We start from the raw sequence: 26,448 nt of genomic DNA on the forward strand, positions 1-26,448 counted from the left end.
CAAATATGGTTGTTATACACGTGAGCAGTGCTCTAGTTGGCCAATGAATGCTATTTAAGCAATGCTTCCCCTTGGGGGAGAGAGAGAGCATGCGAGGGAGGAGCAGAATAAAAGGATCCACAAGAAGATATATCGTGGCATCTTTCTGCTGGCAGAAGAGTGTGTCGCAGACACCAATACTCTTCTCTTTTGAGCTCCCACAAAATACAGAGAATGTACTGAAGAAAACAGTTTATGCTGGTACTTCTATGAGAGTAGGAAACATTCTGTCCAAGGATGACAGCCCCTTTTGCCACTTGAGGAGGTGAAATAAGGGACTGGTGACACAACAGGAATCCTAGCTTGAAATGCCAGATTCAGATCTATTAGAATTCTGCTGGAGTAAGATTCTCCTGTGGCAGTACTAGGGGGTCTAGTTGAGACAACCAATGTGGAAGCACGGCTGGTATTTGTTCTATCAATCCTCATGTTAACTATACAAAATTGACTTACTGTTGTAAAATTAATTGCATATTTATATAAATGCTGAGCTTGACCCCAGAACAATTACAATGGAATCTCATGGGGTATTGCCCAAACTGTAGATAGATAAGATAAGATAGATAGATAGATAGATAGATAGATAGATAGATAGATAGATAGATAGATAGATAGATAGAAACAGAGATTTATTTATATATGTATTTTTACATCATTGTTTGCCTTTGTACGATGCTTTCCCCATAAAATTACCACCATCAAGTCACCCATGAACCATGACCATTCTCAGACTAGTATCTTAAATTGTCCCAGTGATTGCAACCACAGCCCCTACTGACCCTACCCCCTCACCCCCAAACTGGGCCCACAGCACAATTAAATTTATCCCCCACCCCCAGATTATTAATCCATGGTCTCTCTGCTTATACAGCTCACCACATTTTCTGAGCCTATTTGCTTGTTAAAGACCCCCATTCTTTTTGGCAACTGAGACCTTTGGGGATTCTAAGTCAACATGTTATCCAGATACCAGCTACCCTTTCAATGAATGTGACAGATTAGTCAGCAATGTCCTCCTTCAGCAGACAGGATGGCCAGCAGAGCCCTGCCTGAGGCCTCCTGGACATCCCCTGCAGAGCTGACACTGACACCATTATCTAGCACTCCTTAGCACAATCTTTCCTGGGTTATGATCCATCACTGTCACTATTCTACAGTCTAGGTTTTTACATTTTGGTCACAAAGATATGATAACAAATTTTACCTAAGGGCAAAATTCCAAGTATGTCTAAAACAGTTCCATTTGTACCAGTCTTGCAATAATTCTAAACAAAGACATTAGTCTGTCATGGCTCATTTTCAGGAAATTCCTAGTAATCACATATTTTCCTTCTAAGAATTCATATGCTACTCAAGGGAGCTGGGAAGAGGGTCTTCATAATCAGCCCAGGATGAATGTCAAGCTCACCAGACGGTAATTTGCAGATTCTGTAGCCCTCTCCTTTTTTTTGAAGAATTGAAGCACATTCTCCTTTTTCAGGCCTCTAACACTTCATGCTCTCCAAAATTCTTCCAAGATCACTAACAGTAGATCAGTGGCCTCACTCAACTATACATTTTCTTAGTACCTAGGGTATCACCCTTCCCAGATAAAAAACCTAAACTCATCTAGAACCACAAAGTACTCTCTTTACAATTCCCTTGCCTGCCTTGGGTTCCTGTCTGCCTTTACAATGTTTTTAGCCTATCCAGATTGAGCTGGAAAAAAAACTTCTCTTTAGTGAAAAAAAAAATGGGACCCAATCTTGGGTCAGTGACCATCTGTCTAGAATTTCAATTATTGTCCTTTTACCTGAGAGCAAGAAATTTCCAGGATGGGGCAAAGTTATATTTACCAAAAGGGCTGAAGCTACCTTGAAAAGGGTGGCAGCCAAGCTCACACCACACAACCCTGAACCAAAACAGTCACTATGTGTGTGTGTGTGTGTGTGTGTGTGTGTGTGTAGGCACATACACACATATACACACATACACACAAACACATGTGATCCCCAAATATATGTGTGTATGTACATATATATATATATGGAACTGAAAAGAAAGGAAAAGCACTGGGTCTCAGTTTTCCTCAGAAGCTAACAACAACCACTCATTGTAGACATAACAGAAGTGGGATCTAGAACAGCTCCACTTCTCCAGATGGGCAGTTCCTGGTTTCACAGATAGATATGGGGCTGGAGAGAGGGTCCAAATCTCTACTAAAAAAGGAATTGTGATAATATTCATGACAGTGCCCTTCAGTGTCCTAGGCACAGTGTAAATAGTAAGGATTTTTGAGAAAACAATTTTCATTCTCTCTCAATTCCTCCTTACAAGTATCAATCAGTTTGCTGAGCTTTCAAATAATTGAAAGTGGCACTCTGAATGGAAGATTTCAATTCTTGAACTGTAAGGAAAAGCAAACTCTTTGCAATATAAATTCAAATATTCCTTCCCTTTGTAGGATCCAGCACATCAAGCTAGAACTGGTACTGGAACAACACAAGAGAACTGACAACAGAACAGCCTCTATGGCTAATACCCAATTTCTTACTCTTTCTGGAATCTATGCTTAGAACCAATGTCAAGTAGAATCAACATGAAAACAGCCCTGGCTAGCCTGTTGAAAGATGAGAAGTACATAAAGTAGACCAAGTCACTTGCCACAGATAGTCTCCAGTCAAATCCCTAGCAACTGCAGATGCCTGAGCCAGCCCAGTCCAGATGCCAGAGGCTCATGAGGATAAAATATGATTGTAAAAAATGACTGTTGTTCCCCATCAAAAAATGGGTAGAAGAGCTAAAAAGACACTTCTCCAAAGAGGAAATGCAGATGGCCAACAAGCATATGAAAAAATGTTCAACATCGCTCGTAATAAGGGAGATGCAAATTAAAACCACAATGAGATACCACTCACCCCAGTGAGAATGGCACATCTTCAAACAACTTGCAACAACAAATGTTGGCGAGGATGTGGAGAAAAAGGAACTCCCCTGCACTGCTGGTGGGAATGCAAACTAGCACAACCACTATGGAAAACTGTTTGGAGATTCCTCAAACTGCTAAACATGGAACTTCCCTACAACCCAGCAATCCCACTCCTATCTACCCAAAAGACACAAAAACACTGATTGAAAAAGATACCTGTACCCCCATGTTTATTGCTGCTTTATTTACAATTGGAAAAACATGGAAGCAGTCCAAATGTCCAAAAGTAGATGACTGGATAAAAAAGATGTGGTACATATACACAATGGAATATTACTCAGCAACCAAAAAAGAGAAACATGTCTTTTGCAGCAACTTGGATGGAGTTGGAAAAGATCATGCTTAGTGAGATAAGCCAGAAAGAGAAAGAAAAATACCAGATGGTTTCACTCATAGCAGGAGTATAATGGACCAGGCGAGAAAATAACAAAAATAATGAACAACCATATACCAGAGACATTTTGTGGGGGTGGAGTGGGGAACGGGATCAAAAACGGGGGGGTGGGGTGGGGAGGGCAGTGCACAGGATGATGGTGATGGCACACGGGTGACTTGGTGGTGGGAAACCCACGGGGATTACAATTGAGATGACAAAAAAAAATGTACAAAATGATGTAAAAATACTGTTATAAAATAAAAAAAAATGATGTTGTTATGAGCAACTAATTTTGTTGTGAAATTAGTAGATGTAAATACCCATGCTTGACTACCACACTCTATTTTCTTTCTGATATTAGCTATCCCATGATTCTCCAGGAATGGAGAGTCTGGCTGTGAAAAAGTCTTCTTCCAGACTATCACCTCATCTTTATCCTTCTTTTGCTCCTGCCCTACCACTTTATCAACCCATGAAGACAGTTTACAATTATTCCTCATCTTTGTAAGCTTGTTCTAGAGTCAAGAGGAAAGCAGGGAGCCTCAAACCCTTTGGTTTCTTTGCTCATCCACTTTGTTCTCCTCCCTATCACTTCGGAGACACAGTGGAATTAGCCAAAATGAATGCTACCAAAATAATGAAACCTGAGTAATGAGGGAGAAAGCACAGATGGTGCTATAAGTCAACATCCTGCACTCTCTGGCCAAGCCCTTCTCTCAGGAAGAACTTCTTGCTCTACTGACAGGGACTAGCAGTCGCTGAAGGCGTGCTGCTGCTGTACCCTGATTCTCAAATGAAATCTTGCAAAGCTGAACTCTCCCTACCTGCCGGGACTTTGAGGGACAACAAGCTGTACCTCCACAGGAACTAACAGCTCCAGCTGCTTGGTTCGAATTATAAAAGAGTCTAGAAACATGTTCCACAGAGTGGAAGCCTTCTGGGGCATTTCTGCCAGCTGCCTCCAGCCACTGATTTCCCAAGGAAAAGAAGAGGATAACCAGGGGGTTGGGAGGGCTCCTCCATGGCATGCATAGGGCTAGGGGCCACAGCCATTAAAAATGGTTTTAGAAATCTCTTCAAGGAAAAGTAAGAGAGTCAGAAGAGGCTGCCTTTTATCTGCTGAAGTGTTTCAAACTTTTTTTCTATTAGGCACTCAATAAATGCTAAATGATACTAAATGCTAAATGATACTAATTCTTCCAGCTCCTCTTGCTTTATGAGTGAAGCTGGGGACTGTGAAGGTTTATTGCTCAAAAGGCCAATAGCTAAGTGACCTGGGTTGGTGAAGAGAAACCAAAATTCCCCAGGGCAAATCCAGCCTTACTGTGCCATTAAACACCCATCCCCCTCACTCATTACACTTCAGCAACAATAGTCTAGTTTTAATTTCTTCTTATATTTCACAGCCCTAAGGGAAAATGTCCTGTGACAATTCTGTAATAGTCAGACAATTACTGGTGACTCAGGACTCCCTGCTGCCTCTGCATCTTCTCGCAGCTGAGGATCAGGCTTCCCATGTAGTAACAATTTGGTTTGTGAATTAGGCAAGTCAGACTAAAAGGAATCTTTACCTTTAAAGAAGTGATTGAAATTAAATAAAAATTGGGCCCCAGGATTGCTTTCCATACGAGTCATCAGTCATCGGTAGGAATGGAGTCCCTGACAAGACCTTTCAAATAAACTCACAAATGGTTCAGGGGTGACTTACCCTTTCGGAACCCCACCTCGCACATCATCCAGGTAAACTACCCAATCACCTACCCCAATGATTGGGAAGCAACAGTAAAACTATGTTCTCCTTGGAAGAAACAAGCACTGTCATTCATCTTTGCAACTCAAGCATTCAAGTTAGAGTCAACAAAATTTCAGATGTCCTAGTGCAATGACACCCATCTACCCAAATCCCCAGCAGGTTGTTTCAGAGCACTACTGTAAATGAGTATTTTAGAACTTAAAAAGCTTTCGTTTCCCGCCCCTCCCCCCACCACAAACATAAAGTTTAGATACAGGCTAATTCCTCAGATTTTACTGTAAAAGTCTAGTTAGCCACAAGGGTCTAAGAATGCACCCAAAGTGAGAGATGTATGTATTGTATTGCCTCCCCCATAATAGCCATTTAAAATAGTGTTCCTATGAAAAAAAAGAAAAAGTTAACTCAAAATGCCAGAAACAGATTTGCATTTACCCCAGGACCAAAGCAAATATTTCCTACAGAAAAAAAAAAAAAAAACAGTACGAAGGCAAAGAGAAGAGATACTAGATACCAGAAACAGCCCTGATGTGGCAGTTACAAATTTTGCAAGGAGGTATGGATGCGAAGAAATTTCCGGGCACCAGTAATAATAACCTGAAGTGCCTCTTTACTTTTATATAATACATGTTCTATAATTCTTTAGTTCAAGCACTTGCCTTAAGTGTTCTAAATTAAGAACTAAAGGCAAATGCTGGAAGAGAAGATTGAAGAGAAGAGTTTATGAGTTTGGTGTCATAAATCAAATGAACCAAGGGTCCATGATCACCTATGATGAGAGTCTTGATTTCCATTCTTTAGTTCCTTTTCTGACACAATCACTGACACTAATAAAATTCTAAGTTTCAGTTTTACAAAGTCATTTAAAATTGGGAGCAGGGAGAGTGATGATGGATTGCAAGTTTAGTAAATACTGGGGTGCCCTATATATTCCTAAGTACTTGAGTCATAGTTCACCAATAAATAAATATAATTTAAGGAAGAGCTTCCAATTTTCTATGTAACAGTAAAGCATGTAGCTACTGGAGTCAAACTTCTTAGATCTGAATACTTTTCCTCCATAGGGCTTCCTCGCGGGGCTCCCAGTTTTCTCCTCTAGAAAAAGAAGTGGTGATATACCTACTACACAGGTTTACTGAGAGGACGCAACAGTGAAACAGCACTGTGCCATCATGTTGTGCTAGTCCTTGACAGAGGTTAACTATAATCATTTCCCCATCATCATTTAGCTGGTTGTCTTCTATTTTGCCCCAAATTAGTTTCTCAGAAAATCAGGGAGACATGAAAGCTGTTTGGTGTAATGGGTTGAATTGTGACCCCTGAGAAATGTCCACTTGGAACCTAAGAATGTGATGTCTCTTAGAATAGGTTCTTTGCAAATGTAATGAAGGCAAGGGTCTCAGGATGAGATTAGCTTACATTAGGATGGGCCCTAAATTCAATGACAAGTATCCTTAAGATAAGACAGAAAAGAAGGCAGAGGGTGAGGAAGAAAAATCAGATGATGTGGGCCTCCCCTTGTGGTGCAGGAGTTCAAGTTTCAGCACTACCAAGCTATTGCCAGCCACTGCAACAAAACTTCGATCTCTGGCCAAGGAGCTGACCCACACAGCACAGCAGCCCTCTCTGTGTCACCTGCTGCTCTCCTCAGCAGTGTACTTAAGTCAACCCACCTGTTCTGCTCACCACTCTGTCTTTGTGAATCCTCTCACTGCCCCCCCACCTCTGGCCTATGTCCCAGTTCTTATATGCATAAATAAATAAAAATAAACCTTAAAAAAAAAAAAAGGAACATCAGAAGCCACTGAAGAGTGGAAGAGGCAAGGAAGGCTTCTCCTCTATAGCCTTCTAAAGGAGTATAGCTCTGCAAACATTCTTGATTTCAGATTTCTGGACTCCAGAATTGTGAAAGAATAAATTACTATTGCTTAGAGCCACCAAGTTTGTTGTGACATCCCTAGGACAATAATATAGTTGGGTACAGTTTAGAATAACCTAAATTTGGTGAGGAAAATAAGCCTAAATGTGAATTGGTGATTATCACGAGTTCTCCTTTCCTTGAATCATGTAATATAAGGAAATGTCTCTTTTAGAAAGGGAAAATCACTGGCTTCAAAGACTGGAATGTTCAGGCTGTTCTATCTCATCCAATTCCTATCAAGGACATTTCTGCTGGGAATCTTGAAACCATTCAGCATTTTCTACAAGGAGTGAAGGAGAAGCACTCTGTACACAAAGACACTGGACAGAGTCAGACACTATCTTGTCCCACATGAATGGGCAGAGGATATGGCTTTCAGTCTTTGTTCAATAAACATACCCTCACTGGACCCTCCTGCCTCCCGTCAGTCAGTCACTAGCCACGACTCCACACTAGGGAAAGAAACCTGGTTGCCCAAAACAAGCATGATTATACAGTTCTCCTAATTCAGTGGGTTCCTGCAATTATATCTATGAAACAGAGCTCCCTTTAATTGGAATTTTAAAGGAGTCCTCAAAAGATATTCACGAGCGAGAGCTATTGTTGGACCCAGTGACTTTTTGTTTCCTCCCTTCTAAGGCCTGAAGAAAAATAGCAGTAGACAGAACAGCAACATCAGAGAGGGGTGACATTTTTGGAGCAAAGGCATCAGACAAGATGACACATGATGACAGGTTCAGCAAATAGTGGATGCTCTGCCAATCGGCAGATAATTTCCGTGTGTTAGCAATAGAAGAAAGATTGTGAGTCACACAGCATTTCAAAGACAGGGAGGGCATGATTACTCCATGTGGCATCTTCTAATGTGAAGGTCAAGGGAAAGGCAAAGGGGATGGGGTCAGAGAGAGGAGGAGCAAGAGACCTATGTGCAGGCAAGTCAACCACATTCAGACAGGTTCTGTTTCATATTTTCTCACAGTAGCCAGGGAACCTATGTAAATACCTGTCTTGCTGACACCTGAGGCTCTCACCTCACATGTAAGCAACACTTCAGTAACTCACAAAAGTCTCTTCTTCCCTGATTTTCCTTCCTTGGAATTTAAATTAATTTATTTTAGTAAGGTGAGTATTATAGCAAAGATCAAGTAAGGAATGTCAGAAGTCACTCATGGTGCTCTGGATTCCAGAGAACTCTGTAATGGATTTCACTGTTAAATTTGTTTCAGAGAGCTGAAAACAATTATTTGCAAGTGTGGATTCTGAAACCAATGGATTTTTTTCCCCATTATTTGTCATTTGGTTATATCCATTAGGAAAGAAAACAATGAGAAACCAATAGAGAGACGGAGAAAGAACTCACTCCTTCAAATGCACAGGTAAAAAACCTAAATATTTAAAATGTGTAAATGCTGAATTTTTCTATACTGAGAAAGGATACATATTAGCACTTAAAATTAAGATAGTACACACATGCAAGTTTGGTTAGTCCAAAGGCTTCATATGAGAACTGCAGGATGATTTTTAAGTAAATAACTTTGATGAATATAAACCCAGCATTACCTTTCAGGAAGCAAAAAGCTGTAGTGTATATGCAAGTATGCTACATGTCTTTATAAAACCACCATCTTCCCTGCTGAGGAATGTCAAGTAGGCAGGGTTAAGACTGCAATGACAGCAAGAGTTGTGCACACAGAATAGCACTAAGGACCTGCTGACTGATTATTGTTGACATTCCTTAGTTCAATCTGATTTATCACCTACATTGGAGCCAAGAGATGGTAAAAGGGCAGGAGGTCCCACCAGGAAGAAAGAAAACGAAGCTCCTACCTATGTTAGCAAAGATTCCTTGTAATCTGTAAGGTCCTTTTCTAAGCACCCCCCCCCATCCTGGTTCACCCTGTCTTGAAGCAGGCAATGGGGGACTTGGCTGTTTGTTTCAGATCTGGAAACATTTCTCAAAACAGGCAGGGTAAGGGAAGAAAAGCACAGAGATTATTAGAGAGTACAGGCTTGTTTGGGCACAGAAGCAAGCTAAGGAGTCACAAGATACTGTTTAGCAAGACAGTATCTAGCTACTGAAATAAACACTCCCCTTCTTAGCTGCCTCACATTCATCAGTCTATGAAATTCTTAACAGGCACATAATTTTAAAAAGAAATGAAAAAAAGACACATCATACACACACATACACGTAAGTATGCATAGCTCGCTAATTGCTTACCTCAATTCTGATATTTGAGAAATTAATGTAGCCACAGTAAATAAATGGTTAAAGAGTAAAGCATTTGTTAAAAATCAGGCACATTCATATTTCAAACATCATATTCTGACTTATTGCTGTATATAATGTTTGGGGGATTCTGTGTTCTAAACACCACTTTTGAACGTTCACCAGACTTTTAATTTAAAAAGTCAGGAGCTTTGTATGCTTCTCTAATCACCGTAACTTGTTTTTATACTTCAGAAAAGGCAAAAAAACTGACCATGACTTGAATGGAAAACCAGTTTTTTGGGTTTTTTTTTTTTTTTTGTCTTTCCGGGAATAGTGGTGGGTGGTAGTTCGCATCTGGATTAGGTATGAAATGATGACATTATGATGATGAACGCAGGGAGTCTCATCTGCATATAAATAGACCTAATCAGAAATGCTAATTGCAATCAAGGAGAAAATTTTAAAGGCTGTGATAGCTGAGTGATTGTGCAGATAATGAAAGGTTAACACTATTGTTAACATGGCTAAAGGATTCCCAGCAAGCCGAAAGCATTCTTTTTGAAAGAGAAATGTGGAAGATATAAATCTTGCAACTTGGCAGGATAAAACTCCTGGTAACCTCCTTTTCTGAATTAGAACCCTGGCCAAATTCTGAAGAAAGACAAGCCGCTGAGCTTCTTGGAGAAACCTCTATTGGTACAATAGAAAATATGCTATCATCTTATTGCCCTTCAAACAGACTACTTTCAGCACAATTTCCCATTAAGAATAAAATTTAGGTTAAAGAAAAAAAAGAATAAAATTTAGGGATGAAGAGAAAGTCATATGACTGATGTAGTACTTTCCAGATGCTTTTTAGTACTGATCTGAGTGGATTAAAAAAATACAATTTTTCCCTCAAAATTTCTCAGATACTCAAGAAAGAATCAAAGTGGAAGGGAAGGAGAAGACCAGAAATTATTTGTAGGTAAAAATAAAAGACCATTATTTATAAAGATAATCCAAAATAGAATTTTTAGTCTTCTTGTGCAAAGCACAAAACACAAACATCTCAGAAAAATTAAGAATACTGAAAGTATTCCTTGGGGTATGTTATCTTTCAGGACTACCTCCCCTCCACCCACCTCACCTCCTTTCTTTCTCAAGAATAAATATGTCTTACAGTCAGGCTGTCTCAGATTTGCATAGAATTGTTCAGGAACTATTTATTAGCCCTCTAATGAGCCTCTTTCATGAAGAACTAATGAGCCAAGAGCGCCATCTTGTGTCCTACCTTGGAATCTTAAAGAGCGTTTTCACGGGATGCATGTCAAAGAGGGGAGGGTCTCCATCGCCCAGTTCAATAGCTGTAATCCCCAAGGACCAGACGTCACAGCGCGCGTCATAGGAAGAGTCATACTGCTGCTCACAAGCAATGACCTATTAGACAAAAGCAGGATATAACAATCAACCCCACTGCCACTTCAGATGTCCTAAAAGGCCTTGGTTGATCTTAAGCAACTCTCAGTCCCTTTGCTACACTGATACTGAATTTCAATGATAATAAGACGTGTATTTATTTTCTAGACTTTATTTGTGTGTAACTGATTTATCATCTGACATGATTATGAATGTTTTTATAATGACAATTAAGTTCACTAAATATGCATTAAACCCTCCAAGTACCAAGACCAAAGATGAATTCCTCCCTGCAAGCCTGCCTTCCTTTAAGGAAATTTTTGTCTGCATCCTTCACCCTATGACTAGTTACTGAATCCAACAGTGAGAAACAGTTTTTCTCTAAGATGCTGGGTTCCTACACAAAATCCTGAGGAGAGGAGCCAGTTGAGCAGAAAGGTTCTGGAAGATGTGCTTAACACAAACGAGGAACCATGCCCTCCATTCCCTTTTTCTAAGAACATCTGCCTGCTCTTCAAATTCCAACAACTGGTTTGTAGTTCAGCAGCAGCTGTCACTTCAGTTATTGATCTACCTGGATAGAAGAGCAGCAGAACCCGAAAGTATCGCTGGGGTTGGTTTGGGGAGCACAGATTCCTATAGGAAAATTTGTTTCTATCAATTGTTTGGAGTCAGACTGGAAAAAGTCTTCCTCTTGGGTTCTGGGGCTTTCACATGGGGCTGGGAAAAGAAGTGGGGCAGAGGATAGAGAAGGACCCGGGGGGTTCCCATTTGACCTGAAAACTGCCTCCTCAACCAAGGATATCCCGTGGCTATTGTCAAGGGGGGAAACTTTGAGAGTCTAATGATGTATTGATATATCCTCACTGATGTATGAATTAGAGAAGCAACATGGCTGGTGAACAAAGGAAGGGCCAGGGTGACAGGGCCACCACCCTCTTAAGTTTCAGAGGTCTTTGAGTTTGACAATGAGTGAGAGGGGCCACTCGCCTTGGTGGTGACAGAGGTGGGGGCCATGTTAGCAGGAGCACTGGATGTTGCACTGAGGATGCATTAAAACATGAGTAAAGGAAGCCAAAATGTTTTAAAATGCCACTAAAGGACTTGAGTCAGAAAAAATAATCCAATTCTGATTATATAAATCTGAAGGTGGAGGTTATATAAATTTGAACTGGATTTGCAGAAAAAAGATGAGGACAAATCCTATTTTTGACCTGAGTAATTCCAGAATGGAATTGGTATTTAATGAGATGGGAAAGACAGTAGGAGAAGCAGATCTAGCTTGAAAAGCAGATGTGGAAAACCCCATTTGGACTTTTGATGTCGGAGGTGCCTGTGAGACTTCCAAATGGGGAAGATCATTTGAGCCTCGTAACCTTGTACCAGACTTCTGACCTAGAAAACTGTGAGGAGATAATTGTGTGTTGTTTTAAGCCATTAAATGTGTGGTATTGCTAGGGCAGTGGCAGAAAACCAGTGCACCTGTTTTCTGTCAGACCAGATAATTGGGCTTGCAAGGACAGGCAAACACATGGGCCACCTCAACTGAGACCTCAAACTTCTTTTCTGACAATTGCCCTCAGCCGTTCTCTGCCGGCGTCTGAATTAAAGAACATTTCCCATGTAACTGCACTCTTGGCCTGATTCCAGCCCCATTCTCTGGATAGAATATCTTGTTATATACTCAGTACATAATTTTCAAGCCTGTATTCAAACTAAAGTTCAAGTAATTCTAATTTTTAGAGGTAGAGGTCATTTCTTTGTCCCCAAAGACCTCACTTGCATCACCCCAATCAGGTGAGAAACAAAACTATTTTTAAAGCTCTCTAGAGAAGGCTATTCAACACCTTCCCTTTCAGAAATGACATTTTCAAACATGTGGGGAAAACATAATTTTAGACCTATCAATCAGCAAACAGTTCACTACTCACATATTCCTATGAGAAAAACAAGGCTCATTCCCCAACAAGAGCTACAGCCAAATGAAATTTAAAACAAACCTATAATTAAATGATAAACCATGAATACTATAAATTTCCTAAGACAGCATGCACTGGAAGGTACAACAAAGGATATGGACTCCAAACGCTTGCCATATTGGAGGGAGACCACTTCTTATTAAGTGACCAAAAGTAACTAGTACCTATAGTTCTCAACTTCAGGGAAAAAATTCAAATAAACTTTGAGCCATCTCAGATGAGCTGTAGAAGGCAATAAGACAACTCCAAGAACCATCCAAATATAGGAACAGATATATCCTCATGTTTCTCAAGTGCTCTCATAAAATATTCAAAACATTTATCTGATTTCAACTTCTCATAGACAGACACTATTTTCAAGTCAGTGTGATTAACAGAAAATTATTCTTTGGTCAAATTCTCTTCCCCAATTAAGTTTGTAAAGTGACAAGGACATTTTTTAGGTTCAGCCTTCCAAAGAATTTTATAGAAAATTACTCTAGGAAAATAATTCACAATTATTGAGCACTCACTAGCCAGAGATGGCACTAGGCCCTAGGGAGAAAAAGACAAATGCACACTTCATTTAAGCCTTATAATCATTCTATAAGGTTGGTGCTATCATCACACATTTTATAGGTGTGAAAACTGAGTTAAATGTCTCAACTAAAGTTCACAGCTAGTCATAGCCAGGGCTGTATTGAGCACAGAAAGAGGACAGATAAGTAAACAAATAATACAATATGACATGTGCTTAATATAGCAAAGGTCATGTTAAATGAGTAGTGGAATTATCAGTTTTTGTGATATTCTGACTAACCTGAGTTTTAAATATTTTGTCATCTAAACTCCATCTTCTCAGAGGGAGTCTCAGGTATCGAGACTGATCGGTATCAGAAGCAAACAGCTCTGTATGCTGGTCACATGAGTGGCCGAATTTAAAGAAGCCCTCTGGAACATGCATCCCAATGGAAGGCCAACACCTCCTGGAACTGGATGCTCTAGCAATCAAAAGTCAGCAACTATTTCTTTACAAGAAAAAAAAATCCCTTTCTCCTTAGCTCAGCATTTTCCTTGGTAAAGTTGAGCTTAAATGGGTGGCCCACTGGGCTTTGATTCCCTTGGCCCCAGGAAAAGGTGACATCACAGAGAGCTCTCTGAATCAGATGCTACCACAGTTCACAAAGAAAAGGAGGGTAGCAATGGCAGTGCCCTCCTCTGGGACCAGGTTGCCCAGGTTCTATAAATTTTCTTAAATGCATAAAGAGAAGTCAATTGAAATACTGAAAAAGCTCCAGACCTCAAACACCTGTCCTCTCACATCCCTGCAGCCTACCTCTACTGCCCTAAGGAGGAGACAAGCCCAAGTCAGTCAAGTAGAAACTCTCCTTTAGATTAAGCCTTTGTGTCCACCACAGGTATAGGCAGTGGAATGGGGAGGCTAGGATGAGTTTGGGGTAGGGAGGGTGGTAGAGACAGAGTGGCAGGACTTGAGAATCACTGGAGGGCAGGATAAGAGAAAGGACACACCCAGACAGACTGACATTATGATCTTGGGTGACCAGGAGAACATTTTGTCATTTGCAAGACAGGAAGTCAGGAGGAAAAGTCAGTTTGGCTGGCACTGTAACATGTTCAAACTGGGTCTAAATTCTTCCCCTAGTGAGTTGTAGAAAATCACTTATGTTTATAAAGCCTCACTTTTTTAATATATGAAATGGAACAGTGGGAATAAATGGTCTCTACCATCCCTTCCAGCTTTAACATTCTACAACTTCACAGTTTTCAAATAAGTGATTTTGGGACACATCACCAACTAGAGGCTAACTTCTCCATGCAAATTAGCTAGAGCAAACAAGATTATATTGTGTGAACTGGATGGGGAGAACCTTGAGGAGATTTTATTGCCAATAATTTGTAGAAGGTCATGAGGTCCGTGAAAAGAAGCTGTTTGCTGTGATAATGCCTCCATTAAAGAAGATGAGCTTCAGTGACAGAGCAACTGTTTGGATGCTGGCTAATGGGGCATGTCTGGGTTCCTACCTTGAAATGTGAACTCATGGCTTTTCCAGTACACTTAGACTACACTGCTGCTTATTTTAAGAAAAGATAAAACACTAATTCTTGGATTACTTGTAATAGCTCTGCATTAGCAGTCTTAGTGTCCAATGCCAAAAGCTTACCTAGAGGTAGCTTGAATGTCCTAACTACTGGTCATTACTACCTTGGAATCCAAAAACTTTTCTTTCTGGAAAGAACTAAGAACAAGAAATAAGGTTTTGACTAACAGTTTCACTCTACTGGTATTTGGAGCAAAGTTGTAACAGCCAACTTTCCTTGATGGCTGAATAATTCTCTTTAGCCTTCCTCTAGCTAACAGATTCCAAAGTTCTGTACTCTCTACATTTGCCCCCAGCCACTGTATTTGGAGCAAAGTTGTAACAGCCAACTTTCCTTGATGGCTGAATAATTCTCTTTAGCCTTCCTCTAGCTAACAGATTCCAAAGTTCTGTACTCTCTACATCTGCCCCCAGCCACTCCTTCCTGCCCCACAGAGAAAGTGTCTCCTACTTCAGGAGTCTATTGGGTGCAACTGTACCCTAGCTTAATCATACAACCACTTTGACACCTATCTCCTGGATTGCCCTGGGACCAGCTCTTCTCAGTTTTATTGAGGTTGACTGAGAAAAACAAACTGTCTTAAATTATGGAAAGACTTGCACCTTGGCTGGGAAAATCCCAAAGCCAGGAAACTTTCATTTTACTTTGCCAACACCCTCACTGAATAACTTTAACAAATTATTTAACTTACTTGCTTGTTTTCTTACCATGCAATCTGATGATCCCTTTCTCATATAGAGCTAAATTCAGCTCTAAAGGAGTCAAAGAAAATAGACCTTGAGCACTGCTTATGATAGTGCTAGTTATTCAACTTTTTCTACACACCAAAATCTTGATAATAGTAACTGTCACTGGGTCATTAATGCATGGCTAACAACCACTTTATTTGGTTACTTCTTTATATCTTTTTGTATTTTCTAAAATATCTATGGGGACTTGTGAATTATGTCTATAGTAAAGAAGAGAAAATAATGTGGTTTTTGTCTGGATAATGTAAGTAAGTATTGAAAACTTTACCTTAATTTTCAAAGGTATGACTCCATCTTTCAGGGTATTTTTGATGATGAGATTTTTCATCAACAATTTGGCAGGTTAAAGTTAATAGTTTGGCTATGAAATTAGGTTCTCATGAGATTAATGCAAGAAGAGCAAAGGATATCCCTTTCTAACTATTTTAAGCCCAAGACTTGAGGTAACATTTTCACTTTCTTTCTGATGATCCCATGAACTGTCACATAACTACAATTTCATTTTGACTTCAAACAATAGTAGGATTGCTGATACAACTAAGGATAGCTATAAGATCCACCCTCTACTTCAATCAGAATGACTTGGGCTATAACTTGAAAAAATCTTTCCTTAGCTCAAGTTCTTCATTATCTGAGAGGAACATCTGTATTAGACTGGATATAAAGGGGTTTTAAAAAGTTGGCATATGGGATTGTGGACATTCCAACAAAATATGTAACTTAAGCCATCAAACTATATTTCAAAGAGTTTCTGGATTAAAATCTTTTTTTTTAAATGTGGTTTTGACCAATAGTTTTAAGGATATATTACTGTAAAACCATCTACAGGCCCTCCCTGGTGGCGCAGCGGGTTAAAGCACAGCACTGAGAATCTGAAGCCACTTCCGCATGAGTTCGATTCCCGCCTGCCGCCTGCCGGGAGGAGACCACATGGCGAGCCAGACCTCTCCTGACCCGCCCGCTGCTTCCCTCAGCAGTGTACTTCGTAGATCTGCCTGTTCTGCTCCCCACTCTGTCTCTGGTGAAGCTTCTCACCGCCCCTGAGCCTCTGGCCTGTACCCCAGTTCTGTATGCACAAATAAATAAATCTTTAAAAAAAAATAAAATAAAATAAAATAAACCATCTACAATAAGGAAAAATGTTTTGTTCTTATAAACAAATGACTTTTCAAATTAAAAAAAAAACAGATTTTTTAGACTATTTTAAAATACCATTAAAAACACAATTAGATTCTCCCTATATGTTCTGATTTCCCACTTTACTAGAATCGATTATGTGCTCCAAAATTATAACCAAAGGTTGAGATTAAAATTTCACTCAAGTACACAGGCAGAAAGCTGTTATCTCAAAAGCTAAATTCAGCTCTAAAGGAGTCAAGGCAAACAGACCTAAAGCTATTAATCCTTGGCTGACCTTGAGGCCACAAATGCATTCACTAGACTGGCAAGTAAGATACGTTCAGAAGTAGGAAGGCAAATAGGACTCTTAATTTTGTTTACACAATTCATGCAGCATAATTGATAAATGCTATTGATCATAAAGATTTTTAAAATAGAACCTCTCTGGAACTGAAATTATCATTATAAATAACCCAGCTCTTCCTTTTGATGAAACACAACATCCAGGAAAGTTGCATTTGATGTTTGTTCAAGTTTTTCTGGCAAGGTAGACAGGGACTAAAAACTGAAATTGATAAGTATGTAGGTTTTATTTATATTTTTTGTAAAACTCAAACTTAAAGCTAGATTTGAAATTTATAGTTTCCATACTGAGAAATTACCAGAAATAATTTAAATCATAACTTAGGAAATTCAGAAAAATTCTATTTAACTAAAATCTGATGTTTTATAAGCATTTTCTTGGGATTGTTAGCACTTAAATTTCTGATGCCCTGGGAACAGGTCATGTATCTTTATTTATATGACGTCCTATTCTCAGACTCATGGCCAACACTCACAGAGCTATCCTGTGGATCAGTGTGCCCAAATTTCTCTGTGTAACCTTTGTAATAAAATGGCTCTGGAGGACATTTGTTTGCTGACCTGGTTAACCCCACTGCCTTCCTCGCCTCAGCAGCAACTCACACAAGAGATGGGTGCTGGAAGAACTCTTTGGATTCATTAATTCAACCCCTTTCACCAAGGAGGAAACTGAGGTGCCAGGTGGGCAGGTGACACTTGTTTGAAGTCATGTAGTTGGTTCATACAGCCAACAGGAGCAACCTCCATGTTCCCCCTATCCTTCTGAGTGAGGCATTTCTTGGGAATTCTTAGAATACAGAGGATGCTGGGCCACTGCCAAAAAGATTTCATGTTCCTTAAACCACAGACTCAATAACTTGCATACCAAAAGCATGTAAGCATGCTCGCTATTCAAGCAGATAGAGTTCTTGTGCCTATCACTTTTGCCTTCTCACTCGCTTTTCTGTGGTCCCTTTCCTTTGCAAGTGGATGTTTTACTTCTACCAGAACACAATTAAGTTTTACTTCTACCAGAACACAATTAAGGGAAGAATAAGAAGCTCTACACATCAGTTCATTTGACAGCCTCTTAGACCAAGTACCACTACGCAGATGAGGAAACAGATTCAGAAAAGTTAAAAATCTTGCCCAAAGTCACATAGCTAGTTGGCAACACAAATTACAAGCCCACAGTAAGAAAATAATGAGAAAAAGTAAAAGCTTTCTCTTCCACAAATGCAACTGAAAAATAAAAGAAGATGCAAACCCAATAAAATATCTGAATGTTCTCGCTTGAGCATATCCCATCACCTACAAGAAGCCTCTGAATTCTCTCTTCTCCCAGAATGTTATCACCATGCAAACCAAGATACCCATGGGAATGTCCCATGCCTAAAGCACTGATGTCCTTTAACTTGGGAAAGCTATAAGATAATGGACCACCTTAAATACTAGATTCCCCAAATCTACTTGCAACCACTTATCCCCCAACTCAAGGCTTCTCTATGCTCCCATTCATAATGCTGACTGCCCAACTCTCTGTTTCCTAGTGACAGTTCTGCAACTGTCAGGCAGGGGTGTGAATCCCCTTTTGTGGAGCTCAGCCCATGTGTCCTGGGCAGCATAGCAGAGGCACTGATGGGAGAGTAGTAATTAGGTAACTTGGGACTCAGAACTCAAGAAGAGCCAAGATCAGTTCTGACATTTCTCCAGCAAACACTCCCATCCTTATGGCAACAGCACTGGTTCTTCTCTGGTGGATGACGAACTAACAGGTGCCTTGAACTTTCTCAGCTCCCCAGGGAGGGATGGAATATCAGCCTAGAAAGTTACAATGCACACAGAAACTACTACTTTAACATGCCTTGTTTAGCAAGTGGGGAGGAGAAAGCCTCTGCTCTGAGTCTCATGTGTTTTGCACATCTGGGCTTTGAGGGCCTCAAATGGGGTCCTATATTTAGAACAAGCAGGAGGAGGAGGATGACATATCACCACCACCCCCAGAGGCAGCCTCCTTCCTCCACAATGACATATGACTCAACTTCCCCACAGAGCTCTGAGAAGGAATCCACCCCTGAGCCGAGGTTAAATGCTAGAGCTGTACCCAGTCATTTCATCCTTGTCTAGGTCCTTAATCCACCAGAGCCCCAAGTGATGACCTTGTACTTTAGTGTCCTCAAAGGCAGGACTAGGCAAGAGCAGCCCCAGAACAGGATAGGAAAGAATCCCTCTGTTTCTGACAGGCTGGCACAGGAGTCTGACTGTAGAATCTCAGTGCAAGTCTTTGGAGGAAGACACATCGGTCATTTGGCCAGTGATCTAAGGTTCTAAACCCTTTCACGTGAACCCCCCTAAACAACCAAAGTCTGTGCTCTCCACAGTAAAATGACTGGCCGATGGGATCACAAGAATCCTCAATTCTTTAAAGCAAAATCATGTAAAAGTGACTCAATAGGTCTTGCCATTGTCATCGCTTCATGCCATTGTCATCGCTTCACCCTTATTGAACGCTTGGAGAGATACTGCCTTTATTATCTGAAGAACACTAGGGATGTGAGAGCTGGAAGAGACTATTCCCCTGAAAACTTTAAGTGTTTTCTGAAAAATAGAAGGGAACTTGAAGGCAGAAACTCCCCAAGCCAATTTCCTCTTACAGATGAAAACAGGTTAGAGAAGGATGGGTGATGGGGGGGAATATGCACCCACATTTTTGGAAGCACTAATTGCATAATACTTACCAAACACTTTACGTATATTATTTCATATCATCCTTTGAAACAGGTTTTCCCTCCTTCAACTTTAGTTCCTCTTATTTATCAGAGATATTCAGTAATTTACTGGAGTCTGTGGATAAATCTGGCTTAAGTAGGTATCTAAGATTTGTTCCCAGGCATATGATTTCAGAATTTGTAGACGTAACTATTCTACCAAATCTGAAACCCATGTTAAAATAACTGAACTATAATCACTTTTTTTTAAAGATTTATTTATTTATTCATACAGAACTGGGGTACAGACCAGAGATACAGGGGCGGTGAGAGAATTCACCAGAGACAGAGTGGGGAGCAGAACAGGCAGATCAACGAAGTACACTGCTGAGGGGAGCAGCGGGCGGGCCAGGAGAGGTCTGCCACACCATGTGGTCACCTCCGGGGCAGGCGGGGATCGAACCCATAGGGAAGTGGCTTAAGCTTCCCAGTGCAGCGCTTCAACCCGCTGCGCCACCAGGGAGGGCCCTATAATCACTTTTTTAAATGAGTGGCATAGTTAAAAGTAAAATCAAAATCTCTTCAAGTCTATTCTAAATACTTTTGTTATTTTGCTTTTCCAGATCCTTCCCTCAGGTACTAATGCCAGTGGTTTCCAGTAGGAGGTTGAAATATATTTTTTCCTGACTAATGTATTAGGCAGGATAATTCTATCTGATACACTGATGGTCACATTAAACAGCTTTATATAATATAATGGTTAAGTGAGAAGATTTTGAAATCAGTATTTGGCTTGGTTCCAATCCTGGTAACAGCTACTTTATGTGATTTTTTTATTTTATCTAAAATTGTGGACTCAAAATAGCACTTACTTCATAAGATAGCTGTGAGGATTATAAATGAATTAATTCATATAAAACACTTAGTGCCTGAGATGTAGTAAGCACTCAATAAATGTTAAATCTTTTTTGGGAACCAAAGCATTAGCTAGAACTTAGGGAACAAAATGGCAATAATGCCAATAATAATACTTCAGTGCTGTTGATTTTATGGCTTTCTCAGTCCTTTGAAACAAAATATCTCATTTGTCATCTCTAGTCCTGGCAGTGGCAAAAGAAATAGCATTATCATATAATTTAGGTAGGAGTGGTATAATTAATGAAAGCAAGGATGATTGCAAAAAGCCTGCAATATTTCTGCATTGGTGTAAGCTGGTTGTTATGGCAACTATCCCCTGTCAAGGACCCTTTGCCAGAGAGAGACCCATTTTTGGAGCCGTCACAGCACATCTGTTTCTCTGCTCAGCTGATTAGCTCTTGTTTGCAACAACAAGCAGATGGAAATAAAACAGAAAAATTTCTAAAAAGAAGCAAATGTTTATTTTATCTACAAGTCTGCTGTCTAATCCAGAAACAGACCTTTGGCTGTTTTAGGGAAAAGCCAAGTAAACTGAATCTGTAGTACATGAACTGCCACTCCATTGGTGGGACTGCGAAGTGTAGTCAACCTCTAAATTAGAGGTGAGAGGTCCTTTGTGCGCATCTTTTAAAATGATGTGACTCGCACTCCAATTGCAGAGTACTCCACCACATCTTGCAAATCTTTGTTCTATGGGCTGTCGCCACTAACTGGCACACATTTCTCATACCAAATATCCTTTATAAACACACTAACGTGAAAGGGTGCAAGACTGGTGGGTTAGCAAACCTGAATTCTGGAGCCCCAACTCTGTTCTGAACTAGCACAGCACAACTCTTACCCTGCCTTAGTGTTTTTCTTCTGTAAATGTAATTTGCATCCCATGTCTTCTAAAGAGTGAAGCTGCTCCAAATACTAGCTAATTATGTGAATTTGGGTACCATATCCTATACTTCATTCAGCCTCACTTTCCTTAATAGCAAAATGGAGGAAAATGATACTGACTATATAGAACTGTTGTGAGAATGAAATATCTTAAAAATTTACCTATCATAATCAAGTCAAAACCACAAAGAGATACCACCTTACTCCAGTGAGAATGGTACATGTTAAAAAAAAACTAGAAACAACAAATGTTGGTGAGGATGTGGAAAAAAAGGAACTCTCCGACACTGCTGGTGAGAATGCAAACCAGTCCAATCACTATGGAAAGCTGTGTGAAGGTTCCTCAAACTGATAAAAATGGACCTCTCATAATACGATTCAGCAATTCCACTCCTGGGTATCAACCCAAAGGATGAAAAAAAATGAATTCAAAAAAGTATTTGTACTTCTATGTTTATTGCAGCACTATTTACAATAGGTAAGCTATGGAAACAACCCAAATGCCCAAAAATAGATGACTGAATCAAGATGTGGTGTATATCCATACACACACACACACACACACACACACACACACACACACACACACACAAACACATGGGAATATTACTAGGCAATCAAAAAGATAAATTCATGCCATTCACAGCAACATGGATGAAGCAGGAAGGAATTATGCTCAGTGAAATCAGCCAGAAAGGAAGACTAAATGGTTTCACTTACAGGACGAATGTAGGGAACACAAATAAGGTAAGGGGTTGGGGGTAAAATGTAATTATCAAAAAGTGAAAATCAAATCAGCAGGCAACTATAAACCAGAGACATTCTTTGAGTGGAGGAAGAAACTAGATCAAAACAGGGATTGGAAGAACACAAGTGACTACAGTGATGGTACATGGATAAATTAGTAGTGGGAATTTCTTGGGGACCATACATGAGATGATAAACCATACATTATGTAAAAATGAAGAATGATATAAACAATATATGTAAAATATTTTTTAAAAATCACCTATCACAGTCCCTGGTCCCTGGTGCATTAGCAGGTCTTCACTAGGTAAAAGTTCCCTTCACACTGTACATTTGCTTAAGAGGCACAGTATTTAAACTCTGATCATTAACTGGCTCAAGCACTGGAGATGGTCCTTAACGTTCCCTGCTTCTATCAAACATTACTCCTCTGGAGTTGCCAGGTCAAAGTCTTAACATTCCAAGGGAGCACTCAAGGGGCTCTGAACAGCAGACACTTACCATCCAGAATGGAAATATTTCAATATTTCAATTGCCAGAAAGGCCATACCAGTGCATTATTTTAACACAGTTTACAAACACCCTCAATTAAAGCTATAATGACTGTGATTCCTTTTCTTGTGTTTTATTCCTTTATGACCATTCAGTTTAACTCTTCTCCTTGTGTGATGATGAAAAAAGTAGATTAAAGGTCAGCCATCCTAACACCTCATGCAATCACCATAACTAGACATAAATTAAGCTTGTATGGCCTTTTTTCATAGACCAGTACATCACCTGGTTGTGTATAAAGCAAATGCTGACTGAGCAATACCAATACCAACCACACAATGGGCTGCATTGGAAATGCCTCAGGTCTGCAAACCATAACAGAGTCCAGTCACTGCCATTCATCTAGTACTTTAGGTCTCTAGGCCCGGCAGAGGCTTGGGTCCCTTATCTGTAAAATCAATGCGATCATGCTCACAGGTAGGTGTGAGCAACTTAAAAAATGTTTGTAAAACATCTGTGCAATGTGAAAAATTATTATTCATGTTATTTCTTAAAGAAATTGGCTTGGCCCTCCCTGGTGGCACAACAGGTTGGGTGCAGCACTGCAAGCTGGCCATAACCACTTCAGTGCGAGTTTGATCCCCAGCCCTGGAAGTGATCACATAGCGAATCAGACTTCTCTGCCTGCTGCTCCCATCAGCAGTGTACTTCGTCAATCTACCTGTTCTGCTCCCCACTCTGTCTCTGGTGAAGTCCTTTACCACCCCTGCACCTCTGACTTGTACCCTAGTTCTGTATGAATAAATAAATAAAAAAAGAGAGAGAGAAGAAACTGGCTTTCAAAAGACAGTAGAGGAGAAAAAAGACAATGAACATGGCTAATGGAAAAATTATGTTTTAAATATATGTATATATGACTAAGCTATAGGCCTACAAACCAGGCAGCGAGACAGAGACTTAAAGTAAGCAGAAGGCTGAAGGTTGTGACATTGGTCAAACATCTCAGGAAAACATCAGAAATGTTTGGCCAGAAAGCAGGTAGGAAAGAACAAAATTAATTCTGAAGGTGCTGAGAGCCTATGTAATGGCAATTTGATAAACTTGGTATATCCAGAAAGAACTGTTTGTTTCAAATGCCTGAGGAGAGAGGAGTGAGACTGTATAGGTGTGTGGAAGAGGGTCAAAGGAGTGGGGGGTGGAGGTTGAAAGAGAGAGAAACAATCAAGCAAAGAGGAGTTCTCTACACAAAACTAGTATCTATAACATGGTTGGTCACTGACCTACACGTTCCAAATGACTGGCTAATTACCTAGGAAATCTGAGTTATTTACCATATAGGAGGTGTGTTAAGTATTTGGAAGGTTTTTATGGGTGAATTGTGCTCAAGAACAAATGTGTTGAGGTGCTAACACATAACCTCAGAGTATCAGCTTGTTTGGAAATGGGATAGCTGCAGATATTGTTAGTTGAGGACATACTGGAATAGGGTGGACCACCACAATGGGTGTCCTTATAAGACAGTTACATAAAAACAGACATAGAGGGAGAACCCCATGTGATTCCCATGGCAAAGACTGGACCTACACAGTTCTCAGTCAAAGAGTGCTGAAAACTGGCAGCAAATCGCCAGCTGCTAGAGGCGGCAAAAAGGGATCCTCTTCTAGAGGCTTCACAGGGAACCATGGCCCTGACAAATCTGCTTCCAACATCTACCCTCCAGAACTGTGTGATAATCATTTTCTTTTCTTTTAGACTACACTTTTGTGCTACTTTGCTATGGTAGTACTAGAAAACTGATACTAGTAATTGGTATAGGGTAGATGTGGTTTTGACCCCAGGACAGGAAGAAAGCGCAGGAGAGCTGCCCATGGGAGTGAACAGGGCATTGGTTTGAATTGCACCATGGATGCTGGTGGTTGTTGGTCTGCAGGAGCCACATTTGTTCCTCAGATATTCATGGACAGTGTTGACATTAAGGTCCCTAAGTCAGTCCCTGAACAAGGATGCCATGTAGCTTGCAGGAGAAACATCCATAGAAATTTAAGAATCTAGATTTTTTATGGCTTTCTTAGCTGCTTAACCAACAAACTCTGGAATCACTGACCTTTCCATTTACATAACAAAATTAATTTCCTATTGTTTAAGTCATTTTGCTCAGAGTGATTTGCTAAAGACATAGGTTTTTCTTTCCTTCTTAAAATAATCTCCCAAGTCATAGTATGCTACTGAAAAACTGTAAAAATTGTACTGATCTTGACTTTCATTGCCATACTGTGCCAGCAATATCTCCCCACTAGCAATGCTTCAAAGTACTATGGGTACCTTCTAGAATTTTTCTTCTTCTACATTGCTGAGTATGCACTGTTTTTACCTAGTGTTTTCCAGCTTCAATGGTGTCCAAGTGTAGCAGTGAGAGGAAATAAGTGGGGAGTGTAGACAAAACGAGGGTGAATTCATGCTGCAGCTTCGAGCTGCCCCAGTGAACTGTGCATTTGGACTGCTCGTCAACATTTGATTGTGGTATGGTCACATTCCATTAGCTACCCACTTTGTAGGATAGCTTATTTGAATTAAATATTGCAGCAGCTCAAGCTGGGGAAATAAAAATGGAAATAAAAATGGGAAAGAATAATTTGCTTCAATTTCTCAAAAATAAAATAGGATCAAGAATCTTTCAGCTATGTTTTCAGAATAAAGGCACAGTTGCCTGTGATGGTTTTATTCTATTGGCAATGGGATTGCCTGCACTGCTGTCATATTTAATCTAAATGTCACTTATTTGCATGCAGTAGTAAAAGCATATTCAGATCAATCTACCACCAAGGCCATCAGATGAAGACAGTGTTAGCTGAACCACTGTTGATTACACTTTACAGAGACTGCTTTTGCCCTAAAGCATTGCTCAGGGAAGAGTGTAAGTGTTTCTTGAATTATATTGACAAATGGACAATTGTTCCTGTGGACATTTTTACAGAGAATTATAGAGTGATAAGAAGCTTTGTTTGAAAAGTAATTCTCCATTTAGAAAATAAAAAAGTGAGGATGGTACAGTCCTGAGTGCTAAAAACTGCAGTAGACACAATCCCACATTCTAAAAGAGGTATGCCTGGAGAAATCAGATACTTATTTCTGAAAGGCACCTCCAATGTCTCACACAGTAACCTGACTACTCCTCAATTTATCTACTACAGCAGGCAAGGTGAGATGCTGTCTTTACCCTGTCAATAGGAAACCACTTTCAGGTAATCCGGGCAACAGAAGCTCATTATAGATCACTAAAATGTTGCTTATAGTAACTCTCCACGTATTTCATTGAACTCAGCTGAAATTGAAAAGCCACCAACTTCATAGGAAATGTACAAATAGCTATCTTCTCTTAATTACATTTTGCAATTCTGAAAACATCAGCTTGCTGTAGATTAGAACAGGGACTGTTATAGTCCACATTATGCCAACCCAAACATCAACTGAGTGGCCTTAGTTATGTTTTCATTTAAGAACAGATATATGGGGCCCTCCCTGGTGGTGCAGTGTATTAAAGTGCAGCACCATGAAACTAGCAGCAACCATTTCAGCATAAGTTCAAGCCAAGCGAGGGAGCTGACCCACATGGGGCAGCAGACCTCTCCTGTCTCCCCTGCTGCTCCCCTCAGCAGTGTACTTCATCAATCTGCCTGTTCTGCTTCCCACTCTCTCTCTCTCTCTCTCTCTGAAAATCCTCTCACCACCCCTTCTCTCTCTCTCT

General features: G+C 40.2%; 1 protein-coding gene across 1 annotated transcript in view; it reads right to left on the reverse strand.

Annotated features, from left to right (window-relative positions):
* The window catches only part of MYO3B (myosin IIIB), a 354,102-nt gene that overhangs the window by 302,102 nt on the left and 25,552 nt on the right, over positions 1 to 26,448 (reverse strand). The window contains exon 7 of the mRNA XM_012725499.1: positions 10,540 to 10,685. Within this exon, the coding sequence (XP_012580953.1) occupies positions 10,540 to 10,685 (146 nt within the window). The remainder of the gene's footprint in view (positions 1 to 10,539; positions 10,686 to 26,448) is intronic.

This window comes from Condylura cristata, unplaced genomic scaffold, assembly GCF_000260355.1.
Source record: "Condylura cristata isolate star-nosed mole 26May11 unplaced genomic scaffold, ConCri1.0 scaffold00002, whole genome shotgun sequence".
Taxonomy (NCBI): Eukaryota; Metazoa; Chordata; class Mammalia; order Eulipotyphla; family Talpidae; genus Condylura; species Condylura cristata.